Genomic DNA, 24,339 nt, shown 5'->3' with positions numbered 1-24,339 from the left:
AATGATGTTTTCCTATCCCTAACAACAACCTTTCCCCTGCCTGGAAGAATGTACCTGAATGTGGTTGTCTCTGGGTGAGATTTCTTAGGAATTTTTAATTCCTCATTCTTCTCAGCGTTTTGATTTTTTAAGAATATATCATTTGTTTTTGTTGCAACTGTACACAGAACATAAACCAATTTAACAGTTTCCACATGTACAATTCAGTGGCATTGTTCTGATTTCTCATAATGAACATGTTATTTAAAAAGAAAAAAATAAAAGCTGTTTCCATTTTAACAGCAGAATCCCCTGCCCCACAAAAGAAAAACAAAAAGTCTTCTGAAGACAGTCATTGGCTCTGCCAGTAAAATGTTTCTTGAGTAGAGCTCTATGCTCAGGAAAAGCTGTGGAGGTTCTCATTTGTGGTCCCAGCACTCCTGATTGCCGAGCTTATACCAGAGTCTGAGCTAGGGCCAAGTCTTGGACTGAAATGGAAGAGACTATAAAGGCCCATGTGCAGTGTGGCCATTGTTGTGGTGGTTTCCCATCGAGTCGGACCGACTCAGAGACCCCTCCTTGGTTTTCCAAGGCAGTATCACTAAAGAAGTAGATTGCCCAATCTTCCTTCCGAGGAGTGGCTGGTGGATTTGAACTGTCAGCCTTCTGGTTAGCAGTCAGGTGCCTTAGGCACTATGCTACCAGAGCTCCTAGTGTGGGCATTAGTGACATCATATTTACCAGAGCTTGGAATGCTTAAGAAATGGTGTTTGGGTTCTGATGTAAGATTTATCTTTGTTTAAGAACTCCCTTACTATATATAGATTCCAAGTTCTATAAGGACTTTGGCTTATTTTATGTCCCTGTAGCACTCAATATACTGCATTCAGAGGGTCCTAACCCATGAGGTGATGTCCTTTATTTTTATATATAAGTTAGTATATAATTATAGAATGCCTTTGCATAACGTTAAGTGTGCTTTCAGGCAGTACTTCTTCATAATGATTGCAAAATAGCTTTTCCTTTTCTGTCTTCCATTGGTCAGGGTGAAGTAACCATGCAGGCATTTCTAAAAGGTGCATCTATCAGTACTAAACCACCACTGACCAAGGATCGAGGAGTTGCTGCCACTGCAGGAAGCAGTGGAGAGAACAAGAAAGCCAAACCTGTTCCATGGGTAGAAAAATAGTAAGTACACTTGTGTGTGTGTGTTTAAATAATTAACAAATGACCTCCAACCAGTTTTGAAGGAGTCCCTCAGTGGTGCAAACTACTAGCCAAAAGGTTGGCTGTTTGAGCCTACCCAGAGTTTAAACCTCAGAAAACCTGGTAGCCTAGTGATCTGCTTCCAAATGGTCTTAAAAACTCTGCTGCTGTTCTACTCTGCATACATGAGGTTGCCATGAGTTAGAATCAACTCCACTGCAATTAATAACAACAACAACTAATTCTGATCACTTGTTTTACTTAAGGGGGATGGTTCGCTTTGCTTCAATATTGTCTTTGAAAATCACCCAATTGTTTAAGTCATAGAGACTTGAAACTGAAAGATGCTTTAGAATGCTCTAGTTCAATTCCCTTATTTATAGATGAACAAAGATTTTCTCTACACTAAGTAGTTTTAGGGACTAGGGATGGAGCTGTGAAGAAAACAAAGTTTCTATAAGCTCTTGTTCAGCAGTTTACTTAAGTTCAAATAATTTGTTCCCCATTTCCTTACTGAGATGAAAATTGTTTGTTTATGCTTTTTTTGCAAAAACACTAATTTACATAAACTTGATTGCCATAAATTGTCAATCAGCTAAGCAATATTATTATAAAAACCCATTGCCATTGAGTAGATTACTACTCATAGCAACCCTATAGGACAGAGTAGAACTGTACCTTAGGGTTTCCATGGCTGTAATCTTTACGGAAGCAGACTGCCATATCTTTCTCCTCCCATAGAGTGGCCGCTGGATTAGAACTGCTGACCTTTCTATTAGCAGCCAAACACTTTTAACCACTGCATCACCAGATAATTAAAGCAATTGTAAATACTGGATGTGGCTTAATTTTTACCAAGGGTTTGCAGATGATGTATAGGTCACATAAAGCCCTCATATGTCTTAATTGGAAGGCTTTGGAAAAAAATGGAAATTTTCACATAAAAATCTAGTTTTTCTGCACTCGGGATGCAGATTCTCATTTGACAGCAATTGGTGGACCTGAGTATTTCTTCTCATTTTGGAAAAGGCATGTGTTCCTCAGTTTGCCACTATTTTCTCTTGTTTTACACTCTCTTCACTCTCAGTATGTGCCTGACCCCAGCATATATTTGATTATGAGATGCTGGTTTAAACAGTATGTTGTTGTTGTTGTTGTTGTTGTTGTTCTTAGGTGCCGTTGAGTTGGCTCCAATTCATAGCAACCCTGTGTCAAACAGAAAGAAACACTGCTTGGTCCTGCACCATCCTCACAGTGCTTGCTATGTTTGAGCCCATCATTGCAGCCACTGTGTCAGTCCATCTCACTGAGGGTCTTCCCCTTTTCTGACACTCTACCAAGCATGATATCCTTCTCCAGGGACTGGTCCCTTCTGACAACATGAGCAAAGTAGGTGAGGCGAAGTCTAGCCATTCCTACTTCTAAGGAACATTCTGACTGTACTTCTTCAGGACAGATTTGTTCATTCATCTGGCAGTCCATGGTAGTCTCAATATTCTTTGCCAACACCACAAGTCAGAGGCATGAACTCTTCTTCAGTGTTCTTTCTTCATCATCCATCTTTCACACATATATAAGGTTACTGAAAATAGTATGGCTTGAGTTGGGTGCACCTTAGCCTTCTAAGTCACATCTTTGTTCCATAGTCCTTTAAAAAGTCCTCTGGTAGCAGATTTGCCCAGTGCAGTCCATCATCTGATTTCTTGACTGCTGCTTCTATTAGTGTTGATTATGGATCCAAGTAAAATGAAATCCTTGACAGCTTCAATCTCTTCTCCATTTATCACAGTGTTCCTTATTGGTTCAGTTGTGAGGATTTTTGTTTTCTTTATGTTGAGGTGTAATCCACAGTGAAGAGTATATAGTCTTTGATCTTCATCAGTAAGTGCTTCAAGTTTTCTTCACTTTTAGCAAGCTAACTTATATCATCTGCATATCACAGGTTGTTAATGAGTCTTCCTCTCGTCCTCATGCCATATTCTTCTTCATATAGTCCAGCTTCTCAGATTATTTACTCAGCATACGGCTTGAATAAGTTGGTGAAAGGATACAACCCTGATGCATACCCTTCCTGATTTTAAACCATACAGTATCCCCTTGTTCTGCTTGAACAACAGCCTCTTGGTATATATATAGGTTCCTTGTGAACACCATTAAGTGTTCTAGAATGCCATTTTTTGCAATGTTATCTATAATTTGTTATGATCCACACAGTCAAATGCCTTTGCATAGTCAACAAAATACAGGTAAACATCTTTCTGTATTCTTTGCTTTTAGTCAAGATTCATCTGACATCAGCAATGGTAGTCTTAGTTCCATGTGGAACTAGGCATACAGTATATTGGTTTCCCTATAAAACATTATCTTACATAATTCCTGCCTAGCAGTGTCCTGATTAATTAGAAAAAGGATAGATCAAAGAAAAGCCTTTGATTAATTAATTGAGCCCAATGCCTAATCTTAGTGTTGGGAATATAACTCTGTTCTACAGTCTCTTGAAATCACTAGTTAACAATGTGAGAGTAAAATTAAATAATTTTATTATACTTCATATTGTTTAAACTTGTTCATCCTCAATGAAATGAACAGGTCTCCATTTTTTTGTGTGTCGTAAGGTGTTGGAAGATACTAGTATTAACAACTTTAGAGGTGCCTAACCTGAGGTTGCTAAACAGTGCTCCCCTCTGAGCTTAAGTCCATGGTCTTCTCAAAACATAATATTTTCTAGGCAAGTATTCACTCTAACTGTTAATCAGTTGGCTTTTATGGTGTAGTAAAATAAAGTCCTTTCACATCTTAACATAATGATGCAAATATGCAAATAAGAAACTCACTGCTGTTGATTAGGATCCGACTCATAGCAACCCCTCCTTGGGTTTCCGAGGCAGTATCACTACAAAAATTGACTGCCCAACCTTCCTCCGAGGCTGATGGCTTTGCACTGCCAGCCTTCTGGTTATCAGTCAAATGCCTTAGGCACTATACCACCAGAGCTCCTAATATGCAGATAGGAAGTGAGAAATATTTTACTCCTTTAGTCTTTATTTGCTTAAGGTGAATACAAATGGGATTTCCAACTACTTAACAATTATAAAACAATTTGTCTTTTCATTACCAATGTAAGATTCATCATTGATATTTTAGCAGAAGCAACACTTAAGACTTTTCTGTGACTACTGTAATATTTTAAATAATCTCTCTTTTTTTTCCTCCAGTCGCCCAAAGTGTGTGGATGAAGTTGCTTTCCAGGAAGAGGTGGTTGCTGTGTTGAAAAAGTCTTTAGAAGGAGCCGATGTGAGTAGAAAATTGTTTTTAATCTCATTTGTTGTTGTTGTTGTTGTTATGTGCCGTCAAGTCGGACCCAACTCCAAGATTTGCTACCTGCCCCTTAAGGCTGGCTGCTTTTAATTAGAAATTATTTTTGGTTTTAGATGCCATCACTACTCTTCCTGGAATTACTCTACTACAGAACATATTCTTAAAGAAGTTATATCTATAAAACTATTTAAGATGTTTTTCTTTACTACTATTTGTTTTTATTTGAAGCAAGGACTCTTATATCTTTTGATTTTATAGTAATATACAATTTCATGGAGCTCTTGTGGCATAGTGCCTAAGGCATTTGACTGCTAACCAGAAGGTTGGTGGTTCGAACCCACCAGCCACTCTGTGGAAGGAAGACTGGACAATCTATTTCTGTAAAGATTTACTGCCTCAGAAACCCAAAGCGGGGGGGTCGCTATGAGTCAGGATTGACTCAATGGCAGTGGGTTTGGTTTGTTTTTATAATGCAATTTTAATTACAGAGTTATATTTTCACAGGTGGCAAGAAAAGATTTATTTTATTGAGTGGTATTTTCAACTAGCATTGACCCTTGACCATTGTGGGGGGGTCAGGGGTGTCAACATCCTACAGAGTCGAAAATCCACACATAAGTTTTGACTCCCCAAAAACCTAACTCCTGATAGACTACTGTTGGCTGGAAACCTTACTGATAACATAGACAGTCAATTAACACAATCTTGCTATACAGTTATTAGATTTTTCCCATGAAGATAATACATATACAACAGATAGGCTTATTAAATGTATGGCATGATTATCTACTATTTATTAAGTGAAAGTGGATCATAAAGTTCTTCACCCTCATCTTCACATTGAGCAAACTAAAAAGGAGGAGGAAGAGAAGGGGTTGGTTGTGCTGTCTTGGGTGGCAGAAGCAGAAGAGGTGGAAGAGGAGGAAGTAGAAGTAGACACACTTGGTGTGAATTTATAGAAATATATCATAATTTCTGATGTTTTTGCTTTTTCATGTCTCTAAAAATGTTTCTATATGGTACCAGTCCTTCTTCCACCATTTCATTTAGTTACAGTGCTCGTATCATCTCAAAAAACTCACTCCCATTGACTCGGATCTGACTCATAATGACTCCTCCTTGTGTTTCCGAGGCAGTATCACTATGGAAGTAGGTTGCCCCATCTTCCTTCTGAGGAGTGGCTGGTGGGTTTGAACCACCAGCCTTCTGGTTAGCAGTCAGATGCCTTAGGCACTATGCCACCAGCACTCCACTTGTATCATAGAAGGGTCCATGTCATAAAAGAAGGTAAAGCAGCCTTAAATAATTGGAACCTTCTGCCAGATTATCTAATGTTACTTTGTTTTCTGGCACCGTTTCTTCTACATCTTCCTATCATCTATTCGGAAGCACTCATCTCCACCAAGTTGTCTTCCTTTAATTCCCTTGGTGTGGTGTCTGTTAGCCCTTGAATTTCTCCAAGATCCCTATCTAAAGACCCTTCACCCCCTACCTTTTTTGCCATATCCACAATCTCTTTCATGATTCCCTTTGTTGGCTCCATCATAAATCCAATGTTGCAGGCTTGATGGCTTTCACTGCTTTTTCTGTAACAATCATGGCATCTTTAATTGTTTAATCCTTCTAGACTTTCATGATGCTGTCTTCAATAGCATCAACAATCCTTTCCGTAGAGTACCATGTGTAAGTAAGAGCCTTAAAGATCCTTATGATCCCCTGATCTAGAGGCTGAATTGATGATGTTGTATTTAAGGGCCAGTAGACCACTATGACTCCTTCAATATTGAGCTCATGCAGTTCTGGGTGGCCAGGAGCATTGTCCAATATCAAAAGAACTTTAAAAGGCAGCCCTTTACTGGCAAAGTACTTCCTTACTTCAGGGACAAAGCATGATGGAACCAATCCAGAAAAAGGGTTCTCATTGTCCAGGCCGTCTTGTAAAAGATTGGCAGCTGATATTTATTTTTTCCCTCAAAGGCTTGGGATTTAGCAGATTTATAGTATAGATAGGGCAGTCCTGATCATAAACCCAACTGCATTTGCACAAAACAGTAGGTTAGCCTACCCTTTTCTGCCTTAAATCCTGGCGTTCACTTCCCTTCTTTACTAATAAATGTCCTTTGTAGCATTTTTTTTTCCTCCAGAATAGGGTACTTTTCATCTGTATTAAAAACCTGTTCAGGAGGATATCTTTTCTCCTCAATGATTTTCTTAATGGGAACTCATCTGCTGCTTCTTGGTTGGCAGAAGCTACTTCTCCTGTTACCTTAACATTTTTTAAGCCAGACATTTTTCTGAAATTGTCAAACCATCCTTTGCTGCCTTTAAATTCTCTAGCTTTAAAGTCTTCACTTTACTTTTGCTTTAAGTTATCATAAAATGACTTTGCTTTTTCTCAAATCATATTAGAGTCTGTTGGTATGCCTTTCTTATAGTAATCCTCCACCAACATAAAAGCTGCATTTTCAATAGGAGATAAAAAGGTATTTTGCAAAAAGTACTTAACAAATTCCTTTTTTAGTATTTTTTTTTGTTAACTGATCTTTACACTGGATTCATTCTTCTTGAAATGGTGGGAAATCACAGCTACAGACTCCAATCTATGGTACATATCAAGCAATTCAACTTTTTCTTCTAATGACCTGAGTTTTCTCTGCTTCTTGGGAGCACTTCCAGCAACAGTAGTGGCACTTCATATGGGTCCCGTGGTGTTATTCAAAGTTTATGGTATTGTAGTAAACATGATGAAAAATACACAAGAACCACAAGAGATCATCTTTTTCTGTGATACACAATTTACTGGAAAGACAGGCTGCTCACACAGAGATGATTAGTGTCACATGGTGTTCTAAGTGGATATTCACAACACTTGAGCTCACTGCAATAGCAACAAGAAGTGGTTATAAAATTATTACAGTAGTACAATATGTACTACAATTAATTTTTTGCAGTTATGATTCAATACTGTATCTTTACATTTATTTCTCAACTGAAAGGCACACCATATACAGTCTGTTTAGTATATGTGAATGTTTTTGATAAATTTTAACTTTTTATAATAGATTTGTGTATATTTTATGGTAGTAAATGATAAAATAGACAAATATCTACATATATTTTTATGCATTCATGACATACATTTTTATTTTTTTATCTTTTTTTTTCTATATTGCTAGGCTTTGCAGTTTATCTGCGACTTTTTACAAATTGTTGCAAATCTCCAAAAAATTTTCTAATATATTTGTTGAAAAAAATCTGTGTATAAGTGGACCTGTGCAGTTCAAATCTGTGTTGTTCAAAGGTCAGCTGTATAAGCAAATGTAGTAAGATTATGACCCAATTCTTGACTTTATGCCATCTGACTTACGAGGCTGAGTTAAGAACTTCCATCTTTAACATCTTGTTTAATATTTTCAGTTTCTTTTCTGACAAAGTTTTGTAAAACTTAAAGAAAGATGAAATTTTTCTTTAAACTCTAAAATAATTCTTTCCTTCATTTTCTTTGAAGGGTTTTAAAGGACCAGTAGTCCCTGACTTACGAAAGGGTTCCCTTCCAGTGATTCCATTGCAAGTCAGTTCTGACATAAGTCAAATACCTCTTTTTCTTCTTAGTTTTCATTATAATTGCCTTTTATTATCAGTATCTTTATAAATCCAATCTTTGGTCATCTGTGAGTCAAAATCAGCAAATTATGTGCTGCAACATTGTATATAGTACATGTTGTTGTTGTTGTTGTTATGTGCCATCGAGTCGGACCCGACTCATAGCGACCCCTCCTTGGGTTTCCAAGGCAGTATCACTACGGAAGTAGATTGCCTCATCTTCCTTCCAAGGAGTGGCTGGTAGGTTTGAACCACCAGCCTTCTGGTTTGCAGTTAGGCACTACGCTACCAGAGCTCCCATAGTATATATTACTAACGATTAAAAAAAAAAAAAGCACTGCTGTCAAGTTGGATTGACTTATAGCAACCCCTCCTTGGGTTTTGGAGTTGGTATCACTGCAGAAGTAGATTGTCCAACCTTCCTTCTGAATTACTAACAATAAGATGTACAAAAAAAAAGAGAAAAAAAGGAAAGATCCTAAGTGCAGTGTGTCCTAACTTGAATTTCTTGTACCTATACTGTCTACTACCTATAGAAATAATAAGAGGATTTTTTTTCAGGAATCAATTTTAAGAACTGATACTAAACCTACATTTCTGAAATGTACCACATATATCTATCAATTATATAATGCATGGTTTAAAATTTTATCATGTTTTTAAAAATTTATTTGAAATCTTTTATAAGGTAGTTACCTGGATGAATCATTACAAATGTTGAGACATGCACAGTTCAAAATAATAGTTATAACCTTAAAAACTAAGAGACCTAGCAGGTTTGTGTTTTGCTTTTAAGTATACATCACATCGTTTGTATCTTAAGCTATGATTTAGCAATGTAACAGTAATAGTCTTCTGATTAACATATTTGTCTATATGTTAGATTATTTATTTGCAGGTAATTGAGTATTCCATTAGATCCTGAGGCATTTTACAACTAAACCCAATAGGTAAATAAGTAATCGAGAAATGCAAATTGCAGCAAGTACAACAAAGCCTGTGATGACAGACTAACAGGGAGACCCACTTTAGACTGGGTGATTGGGGAAGACATCTGACTTAATGCAGTAGGAGTTGGCCAGGCAGAAAGGAGGAATCAGACCCCAGGTTGTAAGACCAGTGTATGTGTAGGCTGGAGGCCTGTAAGCTGCAGCCTAGCAGGTGAAGGAGGTGGTAGGCCAGATCATGGGAATTCCTTTTGATCATGCTAAGTTGCTTGTTTTGTTTTTTTTCCTCAGTATGAAGCCAGTGAATAGTTCTAAGTATCAAGCAGAGTGATGGGAGTGGGTAGGGTTAAGCAAGAGTTGAAGCAAATAAATTAAATTGCCTAATTTCCTATATGTATTGATTTCTGTGTGTGAAAGGACATAGTTTTATAATAGAGCTCATTAGAATTTAGTGATTAATTTATTAATCTTTACCACAGATCAGTACCCAGCTTAATAGTAGCCAAGCTGGCTAAATCCAAGATTAAGAGAAGAAGCTAATCATTTAATCTTATCCTTCTTCCCTCTGATGAATTCTGTCTGATTTATGCAGACATCCCCATATGGTACATAATCATCATCTGGAACAGTGCCCAGCACTTGATAGGGGCTTTAGTTTATTTTTAATGTTTCTGTTCCTGGAAAAAGCCTGTCATGCTTTTTGCACTACTTTTTTCTCAGTATTGGCCAAATTCAGTTACACCAATGGTCTCTTTCCCCTCTTAAAGCAGCTGATATCTTTGTAAAATACCGACTCTGCTCCAATCCTGAGCAAAGGTATAGAATAAGGAAATGACAAACTGGGATTCCCTTTACAAAAAATGAGAGATTTTTAATTCCAGCTTTGAAAGTCCTAAGTGGATTAGGTGTAGTTGTTGTTGTTGTTATGTGCTGTCGAGTTGGACCCAACTCATAGCTACCCCTCCTTGGGTTTCCAAAGCCATAACACTACAGAAGTAGATTGCCCAACCCTCCTTCCAAGGAGTGGCTGGTGGGTTTGAACTACCAGCCTTCTGGTTAGCAGTTAAGTGTTTTAGGCATTAGTTGTTATATGCTGTCGAGTCGGCCCCAACTCATAGCGACCCCTCCTTGGGTTTCTGAGCAGTATCACTACGGAAGTAGATTGCCCCATCTTCCTTCCAAGGAGTGGCTGGTGGGTTTGAACCGCCAGCCTTCTGGTTAGCAGTCAAGTGCCTTAGGCACTATGCTACCAGAGCTCCCTTAGGCACTGGAGCAATCATAAATATTGAGTCAGTTCAAGAGATAAGGAAGGCATTTTATGCTATGTAAACTTTCCCCAAATCACAATAAAAAGAGGGGAAAAAAAAAAGGCATTTTGGGGAAAAGTGATAGTATCATGTGGGGGGAAAAATCAGGATTTAGAGCTGTTAATTACCATGATAATCAATTATATTAAGAAATCTTTCTATTTAGAATATATACACTCTATTACAGAAGTTATTGATCTGTTCCACAGATATTTTTAGTCATGATTTTCATCTGTTTGTGCCAGAATACAATTTATAAAAAATAAAATTTAACTTCCACAGCTCCCTAATCTCTTGTTTTACGGGCCACCTGGAACTGGAAAAACATCAACTATTTTGGCAGCAGCTAGGGAACTCTTTGGGTAAGTTGAAATCTTTCTTTTTTCTTTGTTTTTAGGACTTGACAACAAAAATCTCTGGTATTGCTTCTTTCCCTAAAGATTTGCATTTGATTCTCTATAGGGTTGTTGGATTTGTCTTTTGTTTCTGAATATTTTATTAATCTAGTGGGCCGATTCCCCTTTCACTTCTTCCCCCTTCCAATTAATCACCTTGCTTACATCTTGGTAACCCTCATTGTTCTAGTGTTTTTTGAATGTACTACAGTAAAAGCCTTGGTTTCCCCCCTCATCATTTTCTTCAACTTATTTAAGATTTTGGCGCCCAGAGGACCCAATGTATCTCCAGTCATGCTGATCATTTCACTATCCTCTTAAGGATTGCCTGCACATCTGTGTGGTTATTTGATAGTATCTGCTGTGTCTGATGCTGCTGACCCCTACCCCTACCCTCTTAATTTCCCTCTGGTCTGGCCTTGCAAGGCCCTGCTGTCTGGAGTGGCCAGGTTAGCCCTTCACTCTCACTTCCCTGAGAGTGTAAGCAGATTAGGTAGTAACTGATGCGATAGGATCCCAGTACACCAGAAAATCTCTCTGTGGGCTACCTTTTTTGGTTCTTCTTCTAAGACTCACTCTCTTGATTTAGCCAGTCGTTCTAGAGAGCCCTTTACTTAAAAAATATATAGCAGCTCAAGTTTGAGATCTATGGAACGTGTACTAAGATAGCAGTGGCTGTCTTGAATTTACCCAGAATTTTAGGGCACATGGCCCAAGGGTACATCTGAAATCCTATGTATGAAAATAACAATTTCAGAGATGCCTCTGAAGCAACCAGATATGTAAGAATAAGTACTTTTGTTGAAGTGTAAAAGAGAACAAAGCAGGAAGTTGCTGTGAGCCTAATATTTTCTTTGACGGCAACTTAGGTTTCTCAAGGAAGTTACAGAAGAGCATTTTTTATTTTTCTGCAACTCAAACTGGATGCAGGCTGAACTAGCATTAGCAGTATGGTCATAAGAAACTGGCTAGTTATTTATTATTTATTCTGGAGTAGGTCAGTTCAAAATAATACAACTTTTTTGTATCTTTTATAAAATAATGTTTGTCTGTATAGAACTAAAAGAAAATAGAAAATATATACACAGAAACTTCCTAAATATTTATGCCCATGGAACATGCTTAGGATATATTAATTGGGAAAAATGAAGACAAAAGTATAAATCTCAATTCTTTTTTTTTTTTTTTTTTTTAATTCAAAGTATACAGGTATCCCCTGCCTTTTGAAAGTCGCTTTATGCCACCCCACTTTTACAAAAGACCTATATATTAGTACCTGTTTTCACTAATGGAAACAAATCCAAAGAGGATTTTCACTTTTACAAAAAAAGGTGAAAAGTGAAGCTAGCCTTCAGCATTTGTTTTGCAGCTCATTTTTCAGTGAGCCATTAAAGAGGCAGCACACACCCTAAGCAGTGAGTGGGTTTGCCAAGCTCCTTTCCCAGAGAATCAGCATCGAGCCACTAGAGCTTTGACCTGTGTGTGTGAACACTGTATGAATTATTTTAGGTTTTATGTATTATTTGGTATGATTTGGTAGGTTATTTCTGGGTCTGGGAATGCTCAACAATTTTTCACTTATGAATTAACAGTGATTTCTTCTTTACTTTATGCCATTTTGGCTTAGGAAAAGTTTTATAGGAAGGCTCTACTTTTTGGATAGCAGGGAAAACCTGTATACATGTAGAAAAATAACTAAAACTTGCAAAACAGTGGATTGGCAAAGTGTGCCAGTCAATTTTAAGTTTCTTTTGATTTCTGAGATTTTTCTCAGTAAGCATATGCTACTTTTAAAAAAACAACCCTCACTTTAAAAAAAAAACACAAACTATTAATTAATTCAGTAATCAGTTACTGATTGTGGAAATCAAAGTGTGATATACTGCAGCATTATTTAAAATTGTAATGTATTTAAAACATATTGTCTAACAATAGAGGAAAGTAAGTCAACAGTGGGTACATTCAGAGGATGGAATATCATAAACCTATTAAAATGGCATTTATAATTATTTGGATGACATGGTAAAATGCTTACAATACAATGCTGAGTGGAAAACTCACTTAAAAATTTATACATTGTGATATATATGTTTGAAAAATGAATAGAAAAAAGCTAAAGAAGTTTATCTATATTGTTCACTAGGTGAATTTTAAACTACCGCAAAGTGTACAAATGTTGAAATGTATTTTAAACCTGGGTAACTTTTAGGCTGCATAATGTCTCATATTTGTTTCATTTTTACATAGGCCTGAACTTTTTCGATTGCGAGTTCTTGAGTTAAATGCATCTGATGAACGTGGAATACAAGTAGTTCGAGAGAAAGTGAAGAATTTTGCTCAATTAACTGTGTCAGGAAGTCGTTCAGAGTAAGCAAGCATGTCTTCTCTTCTCCATGGCATGCCACTGTATTTGTTTTACAAGTTTGTGCCAAATTTCCCATTTCTTTTTTGTTAGATTGTATTTTTATCTAAATTATTGAAGCCCAGGAATGATTTTTATAGTAACTTTTAAATTGCATAGCTGTCAAGGTTTCTGTGGGTATTTTGTCTAAGGAATATGTAGTAATCATATTTGAGTTTAGTGGCATACTCATAAAAAATCCTGATTTTTGCAATTGCATTAGAAAACATAAAGTTAAAAGAAAAAAAAAAGGAAACTTTTCCGTCAGATAACTTAAACTTCAGTATGTGTTTCATAGGATAACCATAAACATTCTTGTTCAAACTTGAACAACTTTAGAGTGAAAGGAGGAATTATGAAGAATTGTAATAGAACTGCCTTGAGGTAAATATGACATATTTATGCACCTTACACTCCGTAGGTCCCAAAAGTTCCAAAATTAAATTTTTGGAACCTAGACATAACATGTAAATTTTATTATCAGAACATACTTCAGAATTTGTAGAAAGTAACTAATTTGTGCTATTACATTGAGTAGGATTCCATTTACATGAAATATCCAGAGTAGGTAAATGTATAGAGACTAAAAGTAGATTCATTAGTGGTTGCCTAGGGCTCAGGGAGTTGAAAGAGTGATTCCTAATGGGCATCGGGTTTCTTTATGGAGTCATGAAAATGTTTTAAAAAACAGGTGATGGTTGCATGACACTACAAATAACAAAAAACACACTGAACTGTATGGGTGAATTGTATGGTATGTGAATTATATCCCAATAAAGCTGTTAATAAAAACAGTATACACTACTTAATGCTGAACTCCCATGTGTTTCTCCGAATCAGTGGGAAACCATGTCCTCCTTTTAAGATTGTGATTCTGGATGAAGCTGATTCCATGACCTCAGCTGCTCAGGCAGCTTTAAGACGTACCATGGAGAAAGAGTCCAAAACCACCCGTTTCTGTCTCATCTGTAACTATGTCAGTCGGTAAGTACACTGCCCTGAAGATAGATGCTAGGCAGCCTAATTTTGATAACCCCATTTAGATAGAGAACAAATTTAGTAACTTTTTCAAGGCAACATTTCTTTAATTTCTCTTCCATCAAATCTTAATTTTTTTTTTTTTAATACTAATGAGTAATGAGTTCTTTTGGGAAATTCTTTTAGACCGATTTGCTTTTTCTGATCTTATCTTTTACAGTATAATTGAACCCCTAACCTCCAGATGTTCTAAATTCCGCTTCAAACCTCTGTCAGATAAAACTCAACAGCAGCGATTACTAGACATTGCTGAGAAGGAAAATGTCAAAATTAGCAATGAGGTAATGGTAGTATAATTACTGATTCCTCTAACGAATATGAAAACGCCCGTAATCCATCCTGATGCTAGTTCAAGCAAATTAATGAGCTGGGATATCTAGGAATTTAAGGTTCAGCCTTTGTTACAATTAGGTCCGTCATTTAATGCTGGCTTATTATCTATCCATATTTCAAAAACTAAAAACTGATGGTTTCATACGTGTAACACAAATACTGCAACAACACATCTTGTGTAACAAGATTTTAGTCTCCTAGCTAATATCCCACTTCAAGAATTAACTTGGTATAAAGCATTTCTAGCGCCTTACTCGTTGTTATATAACAGACTTTAAGAGTGTTTTTTTCCCCTTCACTTACTTCACATGATTTAAAAAAAAAAAATAGGGGAGCGTGGAACATCTCTTTGGCTCTGTAATTTCTTTCAGAGCAAGAAATCTCTAATCCTTCCCTTGGACTGATGGCTTTCTCCATAAATTGTCAATGTTAGTTTTCCAAAAACCTTAAGTTTTTTCCCCACTGACTCTAGCCATAGTGCACTGACTCTAGCCATAGTGTTTTCCTCTTGCTTTTATTAAAAAACCTTAATTGGCTATCACAGGTTAAAAAATAACTTTCTTTCTCTTAAGGGAATAGCTTATCTGGTTAAAGTGTCAGAAGGAGACTTAAGAAAAGCCATCACATTTCTTCAAAGTGCTACTCGATTAACAGGTGGAAAGGAAGTCACAGAGAAAGTCCTCACAGACATTGCTGGGGTAAGAGCACTTTCTTAGTTTTGTGGATACTAGTTTTGTGGCTTTTTGATTTTCACCCAAGTATATTATTACTGCATGGTTACTGTGTGCCAAGAATTGTACTAAGTAAATACAATGGTGTAATAAGGATATAATCTGGGAATATCAGTGCTTTCAGAGTAGTTTAATACTAGAATTGATCCTTTTCAGTTTGCCAGATAAAAAATACTTCAAGTTACGTTTCAACCACCTACAAGCTTTTATGGCCTTTATTTCAAGTATCTGTCCCAACACATAAAATTTGTTCTGCCAGTTTCATATGTAAGAAGCAAGAGGCATATCCAATTTGTACAACAAATCATTAAGAGTGCTATTACCATACATATTTCCAGTTCCCTGGTGAGAAAGAGTAAGTGTTGTGTATTTCACACACAGAACCAAGCAACCTAAGTGGCAAAAAACTAAAAGCAGCAAATAAAATAGATGGTGGTTGGTTGTGTGCTATTGCACCTATTTGGTGCTCAAGAGTTTGCACGTAAAGAGATTGCTTAATGTAGATTCAGGTCAGAGGACAAAGTATGCTTAAGCTTAGAGTCAAAATAACAAAGTAGAACTCGGCGGACTCCTTGCCATTTTCAATTCACCCAAAAACAATACCTATTTTTTAGGTAATACCAGCTGACACAATTGATCGAGTATTTGCTGCATGTCAGAGTGGCTCTTTTGACAAACTAGAAGCTGTAGTGAAGGTAAAAATCAATTTATTACTGGGAAGGGAGAAACAAGAGAACATAGCAAATGTCAATTTTCGTTACACAGGATTTGATAGATGAAGGTCATGCAGCAACTCAGCTCATAAACCAGTTTCACGATGTGATTGTAGAAAACCACCTTTCTGATAAACAGAAGTCTGTTATTACAGAAAAGATTGCGGTAAGTAAGTAGGCCCCTTCACAGAGTCTAACAACTACACCTGAAAAAGTACTACTAATACCGCTTTCCTTCTGTTTCTTTTAGGAAGTGGATAAATGCTTAGCAGATGGTGCTGATGAACATCTACAGCTGATCAGCCTTTGTGCTACTGTGATGCAACAATTAACTCAGAATTGTTAACTCACTGTTGTTCAATGTGCTTAACTGTTATGTTATGGTATTAAAAAATGACCCAAATTCAACTTTAAAGTGAATATACAATTTATTTAACATTCAAACTTCATTAAGACATGTGCAATATGGCAATTTTACTGGGGGATTAACCCTACCTAGGATATGATCGCTTGCTGGGGCTTAGCAACAGGGTCCAGTTCACACTTAACACTAATTAAATACTTTATTGAATAAATACAATACCAAACAAAATGCATTCAAATGCTTTCTAGAAAAAAAAAAAATCAGTCTTAAAGGCCTTTCTATTCAGGCTAATGACAACACAATAAAGGCAGATATGCTAGTTTAACATAATTGGCTGATTTAATACAGCACTTATATCTTTTAGTCCACAAGTATATTATTAAATGATAAAGAACATCTAATACAACCATCTCTACAGAACTAGGAAATAAATTTCTAAGAAAGAAAGATTTTACAGACCCCATCTTTTTTATACCCAACCCCAACAGTCTACTCTAAAGAGGATAAAGCCAGTGACTTTCCTCACAAGAGCTCACGACTAAAGTCGCTTTGCTATCGAAATCTGTATTTCTGATCCGTTATGAGCATTGAGACAAGATTCAAATATTCCCAAAGAAAGCAGCACAATGCACGTTGTGATCGCCTATTCAGCAACAGCGAGCACGGCATTCAGAACTATCTCATCCCAGGAATTAAATAAGGTCAGCCACATTCATTGGCATTTCCTCCACTGTAGTATTGTAGAAAGTCTCAATGTCACGAAGAATCCTCTTGTCTTCTTCAGTAACAAAGTTTATAGCCACACCTTTCCTCCCAAATCGACCCCCTCTGCCAATTCTGTGTAGGGGGGAAAAAAAAAATCAGCCATCAGAATATTACTTCTCAAACACTGCACATGCCGATCCACTTGTTTAACCATCAGCTGCTGTTTACTTTTACCAAGGTTATAGTTCGTGCTTCTAATTGGAGCACTAGCTGCTATTCAAAATATCTAGAGGAGAAAGTCTTCCTTTGCAGTTAGTGCCAAAGGGATTCACAAAGGCTGTCTGGCTGCAAAATGAGATTTTTATCAGGTGTCTTGAGCATTATTTTTTATAAAGCAGATGACAGTATTGTGTTTGGGGTAGTGAATTAAAGCCCATACCAAAGTGGGCCAGCCAAGAGCAGATGTCAGCCTGGGACAGATGTAAACACCAGGGATGAAACAAAAAGAAGTTATGTAATCCATTTCGACGCACTTCTGGAACTGTAAATGTAAATGCTGCAAGGTTAACTATTCACTGAAACCTATCATTTTTCCAGTGGGAAAACTCAAGTATTTGGTATGGTAACCCAAACTTATCACTGCTTTTTTGCTCAGTTTGTCTCACACGTTGTAAACTAAATTACTCAAACGTGTTTAACCTCCAAAACATCTCTCTACCTTTCTGATAGAAAACAGACAATACAAAACCACCTAACAGGCTGATACACAAAAAAATGCCTTGACTGGAGCAACTTAAAATATCAAATAATCATGACAAAAGAAAAACAAATATAAATACCGACTCGCTCTTTATTCAAACAGTGTGCTGTTTCGCTTATGATTCCACGTCCTAAATTACGTCAACGCCGTTTCTGAGCGCCATCTCGTCATCAACTGCTGCTATCGACTCCTGTATTTTTTAAAAAGTCTTTTTTTACATCATATAACAAAGTACAATTCAATTTATTTAGGGATAAAGCCACTATAACTAAACCAGGGATCACTCAAATTGCTACCAGAAGACACCAAGAAAATCCCAAGCATAGAGGAATCATGATCAAGAAAGCACATGGACACAAGAGCAACATGACTAAAAAAAACCTCAAGCTAGGACCAACATATTTAAAACCTAATTACTATGTATAAACGCCACAATTTAGGCAACACATTGTTTTCCCACTGTATCTGACCAGTCTTCCCACTGGGTTCTGACCAACCTAAATCTTCCCAAATAAAACTTTAATTCCATCTTAAGTTATAAGGTCATTTTACTAAATCAATTCCCAGATTTGATGTTACCTTTCAGGGGAAAAAAAAAAAAAATCACAGCAATATGTGTATTTATTTCACCTTATTTTAAGTCAAGATGCCATTTACTCACCTGTGAATATAATTTTCACGATTGGTAGGTAGGTCATAGTTTATAACTAAAGATACTTGTTGTACATCAATTCCACGAGCCTGAAATACAAAATGGTATATGGTCGAATTCCAATTCACAAAAAAGTTAATATTCACATAAATAATGTAGGCCACAAAATAGTAGCAAACTATACTAAGTGGTATAGCCCACTGTGGAGTGTGGTCTTTTCTTTACTCTCCCAAATAGCCCAAATTGGTAAAGGTTACTAAACAAAACCTTGCCCAAAAATACCTTTTGGTAACTTTTTTTTTTAAAGGAGAAAGGAATTCCCTTACCAACAAGTCAGTAGTGATCAGAACACGGCTTGACCCTGATCGGAATTCCCTCATGATCACATCCCTCTCCTTCTGGTCCATGTCACCATGCTGCAAATTAATGAACCTTAATTCAAGAATCACCAATCAAAGTCAATATTTAATTTCATCGATATGTATGAGACCAAGCGTCCCTGGGCTGCTACAGGAGCACAGCAGACAGGGATAGATAAGAAACAACTTTACTGTAAGCAGGGGGAACGACAACACAGCACTCAGCAGCTATATTGTAGTCTAAATCCTGCTTTAATGAAAAGACATTTCAATTTAGTGCTACTAAGTATAGAACTCTTACCAGTGCAGAAACTGTGAAGTCCCTGGCATGCATTTTCTCAGTGAGCCAATCCACCTTGCGCCTTGTATTGAGAAAGATAACAGCTTGTGTAATTGTTAGTGTCTCATACAAGTCACAAAGTGTATCCAACTTCCATTCCTACAATATTTAAAGAAAGAAAGTTAGTTAGTTTCCAACTCTCATTAGAACTCCATTGTAGCAGGCTGCTTAACATTATCGCACCAAACCTTAAGACAAAGGACACTGGACATTAAGAAAGAGGTCCACCCCAGTCTTTCGGATCTAGTGCAGTTACTTTTCTTCTTGTGTGTACTCTGCTAGCATTATTACAAAAACCAAAACATGGTCCTAGTTTCTGTAATTTTAGCACAGTGCTTTTACAAGAAGGAAAAACTATGTATTTATGTCTAGCAATTAAGCAAATTACCTCTCTTTCAACATTAATATAAAACTGTTTGATTCCTTCAAGGGTCAATTCTTCCTTCTTCACCAGAATTCGAATTGGATCCCTCATGAACTTTTTAGTCACTTCCAACACATCAGTTGGCATTGTGGCAGAAAGCAACACAACCTTAAAAAAAGACAATGATTATATGTTGGCACACAAGTACGCTACATGGCTTTCACAGCAATGCTGAAGGAAAAATGTCTTACTACCAAGTTGAGCTAGTGAGATACGCATCAACGAAGCAGATCGACAACCTACAAACCTTTATTTTTATAATATTAACAGTACCTGCATTACACCCTATCTCCAGCTATGACAAGGCTAAAATAAAGCTCACCTGAATACTTGTATTTAATTTTTGAAAAATCTCATAGATTTGATCCTTAAACCCTCGGCTCAACATTTCATCTGCTTCATCCAAAACGAACATTTTGATCCATTTTGGAGCTGTGAAAAACAACATCCTGCCATCATTCCTGGATACAATTTGACTTCCCTTAGTTATTAATAGTAAAACCAAATCATGCTCTAAAAACGCAATACTTACAAAGATACCGCCTGTTCAACATATCAAATACTCTCCCTGGAGTACCAACAACAATATGTGGTGCTTCAGCCTGTAGTTTTTGCATTTCATTTCGAACATTTGTTCCACCGATACAGGCATGACAAGTTGCTCCCATATAGTCTCCAAGTGCCAGAATTACCTTTTGGATCTGAAAGCCAAAAGCCCTAATTATTATCCTACAGAATCGCCAGGTTCTATTGACTAAAATTCCAAAAAACAATACCAAATAGCTCATCTGCAAACAGCCTTCATGCATGCACAGCACGTTACTACTTTCAACCTTAAAATGTAGATTGAACTGTTTCAAGATAGAATTTCCTTAAAATGTCTCATTCTTGTACCTATTCAAACCAGGCATCCTGTCTCCCTACAAATACCAGCTAAAAATACATCAATAATGTATCCTGTATTATTCGTCAATGTGTAGAAAGGTGTAAATAACAAAAGCAGCTCTATAATCACAACTAGATAAAATGGTTTTTAAAATTTCATAGTGTATACTGTGCCTTAGTTTTTATTGTAATAAAGCTTATTTTATTAAAAGATTTACTTCAATCCCAATGTAACTGTGTGCTTTGAAGAGCATGCAACAGATGCATCAAACTACTGAGTCCAATGTTAACATGTCACTGCAGTTTTCATGCTGCACAACTGCTTTCAGACTTAAAAACGGGTACACATCTGGTCCACCCTAAAGAGAAATGTTTCTCAATCTGTTGGGAAACCACTCTACAACTGTTATCTGCATACCTAGTTCCTGTTCAACTACCTACAGAACTCCCTGCATGCAGCAACAAACGGACAATTAAAAGGGCTCTGATAGGAACAATTTACGCTAACTAAAATTCTTCAGTTTTGAAACCTACGCAACACGCAAGCAGTTTTGAACTACACTATCAATACCTGTTGAGCCAGTTCTCTGGTGGGGGCCAATACTAGTGCTTGGGTCTCCTTGAACTCAATCTCCAACTGTTGCAGGATGGAAATAGCAAATGTGGCTGTCTTGCCAGTACCTGACTGAGCTTGAGCAATCACATCATACCCTAAAAAAAGTAGGATACATATTTACTGATCCCACCATCAAACCATCACTTCTACTTCACACCATGTATTCCATTTGGAACATCAATTATGCCCAAGTCGTTAAGTGATCAGCATTGAGTATTCTCCTCATTTCAGGTCAGTCCCGAAAGATGAATGCCATCATTTCACTTTAAGAAATACAAATAGATGCTAGTCCCCCACAGGTCATTCTCCCTGTCATAGGAAAAGGATCTATGTAAAGCAATTCATTTTCTAAGCAAGCCAAAGTTTTCCTTTACCTTTAATACAAGGAATAATAGCTCTCTGCTGAATAGCTGAAGGCTTCTCAAAACCATAAGCATAGATACCCCGAAGAAGAGACTCCTTTAAATTCATATCATCAAAATTATCAACAATCTCATTCCAGTTGCTCTGTTTAAAAAAACAGTAATAAAAATAAATAGGAGTAGCAATCTCATCTTCCCAGAGTTCCAAAAACCACACACATTTCTTACCTCGATGACACCATCGGGGTCCATTCCCTCAGGGCCGCCATGTTCTCTGCTGACGAAAATACTGCAATTAGAAATCCTTTACCATGCCACCTTTACCCTAAATGGGCTCAACCACACCTTTCTTACAGCCCTTCACAAATACATTGGCATGCCACTTGTTTCCCCAAGTTACCCTCCCCTATGTGTGCATTTTCTGAGCAAGCAAATATAAATGGTGGGTGCGCCCTTCCCTACAGGGTGAGGCGCCCAAAAAGGTCCCACGGTACAGCACGGTCCTGCAGGCCCCAGCTTTAGACGCTGTTTCGGCAGCGGAGCTTCTCGCGAGAGCTCCCCGCCGGAGCTCCGCCCCTCGCACTGCGCAAGCCGGGTGATTGACGCGGCGAAGCGGCCCTGCGAGGTCTATGCCAACGGTTCGCCGGGACCCTCGTTGCCCGCACGATCCCGTCGTCTTCGGGCCATGGCGTCGGAGCAGCTGCCACCCTCTCCCACCCCAAGCAAAACCTGGGAAATCAACTCGCGCTGTTGGCCGCACATCAAAGTTCCAGGCCCCGGTTACCATGTACCGAATGTGGATTGCGACACGGCTAAATGCCGTGCTCCGCACGGGAAAAGGAAACGGCTGACATTTCGGAACGTCTTTCGAGAAAAGACACCCTTTTAAACACTCCTTTAAATACCCTTGTGCCCAGTCTCCCCGCAACCTGGGGCCCTACCCACCATGGAAGTTTCTCGAAGGACACAGGGGTGCTTAAGCCCCAAGGAAACACCAATGAATCCAGAGTTTCTTGCCTCCACGCCGTGTGCTACAACCTTCTCTGGCGCCACATGACTTTCACCACAAGCACAATCACCGAAAAATCGCCATACCTGTTATAATCCGCGGAGCCACCAGACATGTCCAAAAAACCACTCAGCGCCTGACTGAAAAGACAGCAGTACCGCGCCACCCGTTTTTTATAGGCTCGCGGCCGGAACCCGTTTCCTGCGGAGGAATTTTCTCTCGATCTTCGATCGGACACGAAATTTTAATCCTGAGGTCATTACCTCAAATAAAAGCTTGTGCAAGTTGATGAGAAAATCCAAATTTTGTGATTCCTTGATAATTCAGGGGAATTGGAAATTCCAGGACCCTGGGGAAGGGCTGGGACTCTTTAATGTACAGCGGAAGAATATTGCAGCAGGAGAACTCCAAGAATCGCGTTCCCCGCCCGCCCTGCTCCTACGGGGTTTCCGTGTCCCTGACGCAGAGGCGGGCCCGGGGAGACAGGGCAAAACTCTGGGAGGCGCAGCCTGGGGCGCTTTGCGCGCTAGTCGACCCGGGGTTCCCCCTCGTTAAGTGGGTTCTAGCTCGCAGTTCGCGGCCTGCCCTCGGGTGTCGGAGCGTCGGGAAGTCTACATTCTGCGCTGGAGGGGAATTGGGTTATTCGCCTGTTGGTACCGCCATTTAATTTGACGCTAAAGAGCCACCTGGCCTTTATCCCGATCGTTTAACATCCATTCAGGTCTTGAACTTGTGAAGTTCCCGGTAGGGAAAAGGTGGTAACCTAGCACGTCCCGGAAAACCCGGTTTATCATTACGTTTTACAAGGCGAGAAAAAAAAAGTATGGTGTCATTTGCAAGTGTTTCTGGACTAGCCAACTATTTTCATGTTGCTTCTGGTTTCCTCTTGCTCTTTTAAAATTAATGGTAATAATTTTAACCTATCTTAGCAGGTTTACTTGATAATTAGAATTATCATTATAAACTTTTGCAAATGGATAAAAGTTAAGGAAGAGCAATTGTCCTTATAATGCGGGCATCTAAATGGGTGCTTCCAGTTTTTACAGCTCCACACGCTGCTTTGGAACTAGATAGGTTTTGCTTTCTGCCTATATTGGTCGTGTTTTCAAATGTCTGAAGTTTAATTACTTATCCATAATAAACCCATTGCCTTCAAGTACATTCCAACTGCTGGTGACCCCATAGTTTCCAACGCTGAAATCTTACGGAAGCAGACTGCCACATCTTTTTCCAGCGGAGCGGGGGCAGTGGTTTAAGCAGTGAGCTGCTGCTAGTCTAAGGGTCGGAGGTTCCAACCCGCCAGCTGCTCCCTGGGAGAAGGATGTGACGTGGTAAAGATTTACAGCCTTGAAAACCCTGTGGGGCAGTTATACTCTGTCCTATAAGGTCACTCTGAGTCAGAATTGATAGCAGTGGGTTTGGTTGTGGTCTTTTTTTTTTTTTTTTTTTAATGCTAATAAACGCTGGTTTATTGAAATTGAGAGCAGTACAACCTTTGCTGCTTAAATAAACTGCATGATTCTTTAAGTTCCAAGGGTTTTCAACTGTAGCCCCAACCCAGCCAAGTTAAAGTAATTTAAAAATAATAGAGTTATGTAACTTTAAAATACAATCCTTTTACCCACACTGTAAGGTATCATCACTAATACTCAGGAAAACATTTTCTCAATTCAGGAGAGTAGCCTGAAGTCTAATGACTGGAAATATGTACTTTTAGTAATCCTCTATAATATAGAAGATATTTGGCTATAGTGCTACTTTAAAGAAAAGAAAGAAAACTATATGATCATTATTATTATGGCCAGGAAATGTGACAAAAGTTAAAATACTAAAATGACAAAGTTGACTTGGCTCTTAAGTCTAGTGATACTGCTTCTCATCCACCACCCCCT

The 24,339-nt window shown here is 38.1% G+C and overlaps 2 protein-coding genes and 4 non-coding genes across 6 annotated transcripts; 1 reads left to right on the top strand and 5 right to left on the bottom strand.

Annotated features, from left to right (window-relative positions):
* Positions 1 to 1,036: 1,036 nt before the first annotated feature.
* RFC4 (replication factor C subunit 4) lies at positions 1,037 to 16,317 on the top strand. The gene is made up of 10 exons (XM_007935989.2): positions 1,037 to 1,167; positions 4,401 to 4,479; positions 10,643 to 10,722; positions 13,003 to 13,122; positions 13,997 to 14,140; positions 14,355 to 14,475; positions 15,100 to 15,225; positions 15,873 to 15,953; positions 16,024 to 16,137; positions 16,222 to 16,317. Exons 1-10 carry the CDS (start codon positions 1,037 to 1,039, stop codon positions 16,315 to 16,317), a joined length of 1,092 nt encoding a protein of 363 aa, XP_007934180.1.
* Positions 16,318 to 17,027: 710 nt separating this feature from the next.
* EIF4A2 (eukaryotic translation initiation factor 4A2) lies at positions 17,028 to 22,562 on the bottom strand. Its single transcript, XM_007935988.2, has 11 exons — positions 22,534 to 22,562; positions 21,667 to 21,712; positions 21,451 to 21,583; positions 21,032 to 21,171; positions 20,108 to 20,276; positions 19,898 to 20,007; positions 19,540 to 19,683; positions 19,113 to 19,250; positions 18,779 to 18,868; positions 18,462 to 18,541; positions 17,028 to 17,172 (listed from the first exon to the last, which is right to left on the bottom strand). Exons 1-11 carry the CDS (start codon positions 22,560 to 22,562, stop codon positions 17,028 to 17,030), a joined length of 1,224 nt encoding a protein of 407 aa, XP_007934179.1.
* Positions 18,605 to 18,744, bottom strand: LOC122149574. Its single transcript, XR_006163212.1, has one exon. It is a non-coding gene; the product is annotated as a small nucleolar RNA SNORA4 (small nucleolar RNA).
* Positions 18,932 to 19,064, bottom strand: LOC122149571. Its single transcript, XR_006163210.1, has one exon. It is a non-coding gene; the product is annotated as a small nucleolar RNA SNORA63 (small nucleolar RNA).
* On the bottom strand, positions 19,324 to 19,501 carry LOC122149579. The gene has a single exon (XR_006163217.1). It is a non-coding gene; the product is annotated as a small nucleolar RNA SNORA81 (small nucleolar RNA).
* On the bottom strand, positions 21,274 to 21,342 carry LOC122149582. Its single transcript, XR_006163220.1, has one exon. It is a non-coding gene; the product is annotated as a small nucleolar RNA SNORD2 (small nucleolar RNA).
* Positions 22,563 to 24,339: the final 1,777 nt, after the last annotated feature.

Source organism: Orycteropus afer, unplaced genomic scaffold (assembly GCF_000298275.1).
Source record: "Orycteropus afer afer isolate SDZICR_OR568_19922 unplaced genomic scaffold, OryAfe1.0 scaffold00032, whole genome shotgun sequence".
In the NCBI taxonomy this organism is placed as follows: Eukaryota; Metazoa; Chordata; class Mammalia; order Tubulidentata; family Orycteropodidae; genus Orycteropus; species Orycteropus afer.
The sequence above is the reverse complement of the archived record's forward strand: the minus strand, read 5'-3'. Positions and strand labels throughout refer to the sequence as shown.